Source organism: Oncorhynchus mykiss, chromosome 8 (genome assembly GCF_013265735.2).
Source record: "Oncorhynchus mykiss isolate Arlee chromosome 8, USDA_OmykA_1.1, whole genome shotgun sequence".
NCBI lineage: Eukaryota > Metazoa > Chordata > Actinopteri > Salmoniformes > Salmonidae > Oncorhynchus > Oncorhynchus mykiss.
This window is the reverse complement of record NC_048572.1, coordinates 55,769,426-55,775,029: the sequence shown is the minus strand read 5'-3', so window position 1 is coordinate 55,775,029 and position 5,604 is coordinate 55,769,426. Positions and strand designations below refer to the sequence as shown.

General features: G+C 42.0%; 1 protein-coding gene across 2 annotated transcripts; it reads left to right on the top strand.

Moving 5' to 3' along the window:
* Positions 1-856: 856 nt before the first annotated feature.
* Positions 857-5,604, top strand: LOC110530175. Of its 2 annotated transcripts, XM_021613040.2 has the most exons (8): positions 857-1,594; positions 1,932-2,076; positions 2,358-2,453; positions 2,883-3,027; positions 3,395-3,540; positions 3,748-3,887; positions 4,013-4,165; positions 5,467-5,604. In XM_021613040.2, coding segments are annotated over exons 1-6 (633 nt in total). In that variant the 5' UTR covers positions 857-1,494; the 3' UTR covers positions 3,749-3,887; positions 4,013-4,165; positions 5,467-5,604. The 2 variants fall into 2 exon arrangements, with proteins under 2 accessions (XP_021468715.2, XP_021468714.2); XM_021613039.2 differs by lacking the exon at positions 5,467-5,604 and having other exon boundaries at positions 4,013-4,682.

Here is a 5,604-nt window from a genome sequence, read left to right as displayed (position 1 = left end):
CGAGATCAGTAGGCAGTTCCCGTCCTTAACCACCTCCGATAATCCATGAAGGAATGTGTCAAACAGGGATTCCGTGTTCCAAGCACTCCCGTCAGCCACCGAAACCTTTTTTTTTTACCTCAGTCACAAACTCCTCCAGGCTGAAACACACAGCAGATTGTTGTTCCCACACTGCCATAGCCCAGGCGAGAACCCTCCTGGACGTTAGCGCTATGAGATATGCTATCTTCGAGCGGTCCGAGGGGAAGGACGAGGGCTGCATCTCGAAGATGAGGGAGCACTGGGAGAGAAACGCCCGACAGGTTCCTGACCCTCCAACGAAGCATTTTGGAGGATGTAAGCAGGGTTCTCGGGAAGCCGAGGTGGCGGGGCTTCTGACTTTGCAACTCGGCCAGATAGTGATGAACACGCACCCACCTGTTCCCGTTACAATACCATAACATACATTTGTAGTTTGATTTGCTAACTCACATTTCTACCAAAACATATTTTCCTCTATTACAAATAGTTTTTAGATGTATCATTAGACTGTGAGAATAACTGATAACCATTTTAGTTTAAATATTTTGCATTGTATAGACTACTCTTGCACAGCAGGTGGTGCTAGTAATGCCGATGATAACGCTGACTAGCATTTTTCCACTCATTAGATTTGTTACAGAACACTCTGAGGACTTTCAAAGTGATTTAGAAATTATATAAGTTAAGGGCTAAAAGTTAAAACAACCACTCAATGTAGTGTGACAACTGTGAAACTAATAACAGGAAGGAGGTCTCCCCACCCAGGGAGGGGTGAAACCCTTAGGCTTGTAGTAGATTAGGAAACATGTTGCAGAATATGATAAGCAATGACCATTTGGAGAAGACTTGTACATAGCATTTGTTTATTGAGTTAATGCCAAATAATAGAAGGGGACATTTAACATGTGTGTGTGTGTGTTTCAAAGTAGATTAGAGAAATATTGACAATTATAGAATGGAACATGTCTGTGTGGATTTGCAGGAAACAATTTGGTCTATTACTCCGACATTATAGACTAGACTGTGCTCTGAGAAGGAAAGTAAGTCAGGCACTGGGAAACCACAGAGGTGTGCTGTTTTGAGCTTGACTTGTCAGTTGCAGACATGTAGATAGAGGAACCCGGTTAGACAGAAGGAGCTATCGAAGTTGAACATTGTGACAGAGTTAGATGAGAGGAGGGGCATTTATAAAGTGTATGTCATAAACAAATGTGTCAGGTATAAAAGGCTATGTGCATTGTATGATACTCAGAGCTCTCGTGAATAAAGAATCTGACTCTTGAAAGCTTGGTCTCCGTCTGCTTCATTTAAACCAGAACCTTACAAACTCTGGGTTGCAGACTGAGTAGATTAATTAAAGTTCCGTTTAAGAACATTGAGAACATAATTCTCTTAACACATAGTCAGCTATCGACTGGACAGCCAGTTATCTAGACAGGCCTACATTTGAGCTGTTGAAGTGAGATAGGTACAATGGAGGACAGAAGCCTTCCTCGTGTTGTGGTCATTACACTGTCTGTGCTGATCTACATTTCTGCTTTGGCAATAAATGCCATGGCAGGAGCTGGAAAGGGTGAGTGAGTTTATCATGTAACTTTGAACTCAGTGTGTAATAAAGTGCTATCATATGCTGCAACTATCTATGTGATGGCTTCTTCTAGTAAATGTTTGGGCAAGAAACCAAAAATGTTGGGCAATGATACCAATGTCATTATTCTGTTAATATGGTAATATTAAGTTATTACTTTGGAAGTAGAGGCACAAATGTAAAAGCAGAAGTCCCCCCAGCATGACATAAACTTAGGGAGGAAGTCCTGTGCTTCAGAAAACATAACTTACTGACACAGAAACATCTACTGTAGTTTCGCATCTGTTACAATGCACTTGTTTTGCTACACTTTCTCTCGTAGGACCATTCCATTGGAGTACAGGGAACATCTCCAGGAAGTATGAGACTGACATAACTCCGTCCGGATGGACCTTCTCCATCTGGGGGCTTATCTACACCTGGCTGGCCCTCATGGTCATGTATATCATCTCCTTGATCTACAGAGGGTATGGACACACAACTATTGGCCTGCCTATATCAGATAATCCAACCATGCAGCCATCCATCTGCCTACTATTCTATTGTATTTTACTGTCATCTATTCTATTACATATTTTAGGCCACCATCCTACTGTAGCTTCAACATGTAGACAATGAAGTGCAGTAATTCATTTATTAGAAATGAACATTGTATTATTATGTAGGTATTGAAACAGTTTTGATATTGGTAGCTACAGTAGAATGTGTGTTCTTCTGACACCAATGTTTTTCTTCTTCTATTCCTCAGGAGCTGGACCCTCTCTGTGCTACTGTGCGGTTTCTACCTGTCCTGGATAGTTAACATGGCCCTCAACATGACCTGGCTGCTCCTATGGGATCAAGAGTGCATAACAGTCTTTTAACACCTTAAACCAATGAGATCCAATGTCGTTATCAGCCATGGGTGAATCGTGTGCTGTTCCTGTTTCCTGACTAGCCTGATTTAAATTGATGGGTGGTTGCAAAATGGCAGCATCTCTCCACTTACTGTAACCGTGCAACACCGCCCACACTGTGGGCCTCTGCCAGTCCGTATAGAACATTGAGACAAGTTGAACCACATAGGCCTAGCATTTCCCACAACTCCTTTGCTTTTCAATGTTGTTACCACATAAGGTACAACATAATACCCATTGATATTCATCATATTGCTCTGGGTCTCTATCATGCTATGACAAATACCAGGCATGTAGATTGGCAGCTCAAAACACAGAGGTAACTTGTTGATCAAATAGAGTGGTCTTTTTTTTTTTTTTTTTACTGTTCCTGACAGGCAGGTGACTGCTGCATTGATTGTAATGGCGACCATTGCTGTCACCTACTACTCCGTGGGCTTCTTCTCCTGCTATGGGCTGAGTGTTTACGGAGCCTGGCTCAGCCAGAACCACCCCTGGGACCTCTGGTGCATTCGTTTGCTGGTGAGTTTAATTTGAGGGTTAATCGAGTTAGTTGTTCGATAATCTCACGCCAGCATCATGATTGTAGCCTGGTCCCAGATCTGCTTAAGCCAACTCCAGTCAGCGTATTGTTTTTCATAGGATTCGTGCACGCCATTTAATTGAATGGCAAAATGTACTGTATATTGAGAGGAGTTGGCTAAAGCACATTCAGATCTGAGGCCTGGCCATCCTAGTGCTTTTTACTTTACTGTAATTATATTGTGCTGTGGTTTCCCTAGTTATTTTAGGTAATCCACTTTCAGTTCCTCTATCCTTCATTTGTCCTCTCATGAGGAATCCCACAATTCTACAGTCATACTACAGGTATCATTTTCTTAACTCTTAGGTGCAAAATAGCATTGCGCTGTACAGCACGTGGACAACTATCGCCACTTTGATCAACTTCACTCTGGTGTTGGACCTCTCTGGAGTGGCAAGGAGCACTGCAGCCACCGTGTCTCTCTGCATCCTACTGGTGGAGGTGATCGGATGGTGAGCTCAGTTTAACAAAGTCTGTCGTATGAGAATCAGGCTCATCACTTTTTATATTACAGTTTTGGGCATATGATCCAATCTCACTTACTTTAGGCATATCTTTCATTTGTTCATTATCTAGATGTTACTAAAATTGGACTTCTCAGCACATTTGTGCACACAGCCACATACTCTCAATGTAATTGTAATGTGTTTTCATTGTAGATTTGGTATTGAGAACTTCCTGCTGGATCAGCATGTGAGGTACATCCTGACTATTTACCCTGTGGTGATCATTGCTCTGGTTGGAAACGTGACCAAGCACTACGGCCCTGCAGCACCAAGCGCTAACGCTATCTTCATGGGTGAGTAGTCGTCATCTCTCAGACTAGAGATCTATTACCAAGTGCAAAGTCAACGACACCTGGTATACTCAGTGTAAATGTAAATGATGTCTAATAATTCACTCTGTGTCTTCTGTCACTTCCAGTTGTGCTCTTGGTGATTTCCTGTGTGCTCCTCCTGGTGGTGCGAGTCTCCCTGGTGATCAGGAGAACCAGGAACCAGACCCTTCACCCGGAGGCTCTGACCTCACCCAGCAGCCTGTCCAAGAAGCAGAGGAAGATTCTCATGTAGACAACTGGTACACACTTACTTACTTACTTACTGACTTTATTGTCCCCATGGGGACATTTTGTTGTAGTGTCATATACACGTTTAAAGTGGCATTTAAATACAAAACAAAATTGACAATACAACTTTCATAACAGTTACATACCAATAAAACATTAAAAAAATATAAATAATAAAGACAAGCCTGCTGGCCTTACTGAGTCGATAGGAACATTAGCCCGAGCTATTTAGGAGGGATATCACACCTGGCACAAATGATTGTCTGGTTCTGTTTTTCCTGCTGAGGGGTGCCCTATACCTACAGGGGGTGGCTTGTGTCTAAAATGATTTTGTGAGCCTTGCGGAGGCCACTGACCTTAAAGATCTCATCCATGCCTGTCTGTTTGACTCCAAGTACCTTGCTTGCTGTGGTGATAATCCTTCTCAGCATATTTCTCTGGCTGACAGTGGCATTGCCAAACCAACAAACAATACAAAAAGTTCAAATACTCTCAATGAAAGATTGGTAAAACAGAGTCAGTATAGTACAGTCTACACCCCACTGTGATCTGTCTTATCACTGAAATGCCAAAGCCCAATTGCCTATAACATACAGTACATAGCACATATCTGCCTATTTTACACCATACACATTCATAATTCAGTTTGGACAAGAAGCAGTGGAAGATATTCATGTAAAAGAATGGTAGCCTGTTTCACACACCGCAATATGATGTCTACCAAAGTGTCAAAGCCTATACTGCCTTTAAAATGTTTTCCCCTTTACACTTTACATTCAGTATTCAAATATCTGTATTTATCCAATCACAACACTTCGCTCAGCTGATATAATACATATAACCCATCTCTGTATGCTAATCAATGCACTGAATCATGATCATGATCATACGATTCCAGTGTAAATAACACTATATATTTTAACATGATTAATTCTTACTATTATGCATAGATCTTATAAATAAAAACACATATTTTGCCTATAGTTGTCACTCCCTGACCTTAGAGATCCTTTATTCTCTATTTTGGTTAGGTCAGGGTGTGACTAGGGTGGGTAGTCTAGTTTTTTAAATTTCTATGTTGGCCTGGTATGGTTCCCAATCAGAGACAGCTGTCTATCGTTGTCTCTGATTGGGGATCATACTTAGGCAGCCTTTTCCCACTGTTTTTTTGTAGGATCTTGTTTTTTGTGTAGCTGCCTGTGAGCAGCCCAGAACGTCACATTTCATTTTCTTCTATATTGTTTGTGGTGAGTTTCATATTTATTAAACATGTGGAACTCTAAGTACGCTGCACCTTGGTCCATTCATTCAGACGATTGTGACAGAAGATCCCACCACCCACAGACCAAGCAGCGTACCCAGGAGGAGCAGGGAGTCAATAGAACAGTGCGAGGAGGGATACCGGAGAATGGAGTTGGCGAGGAGTATGCGGCAACGCAGGCATTTGGAA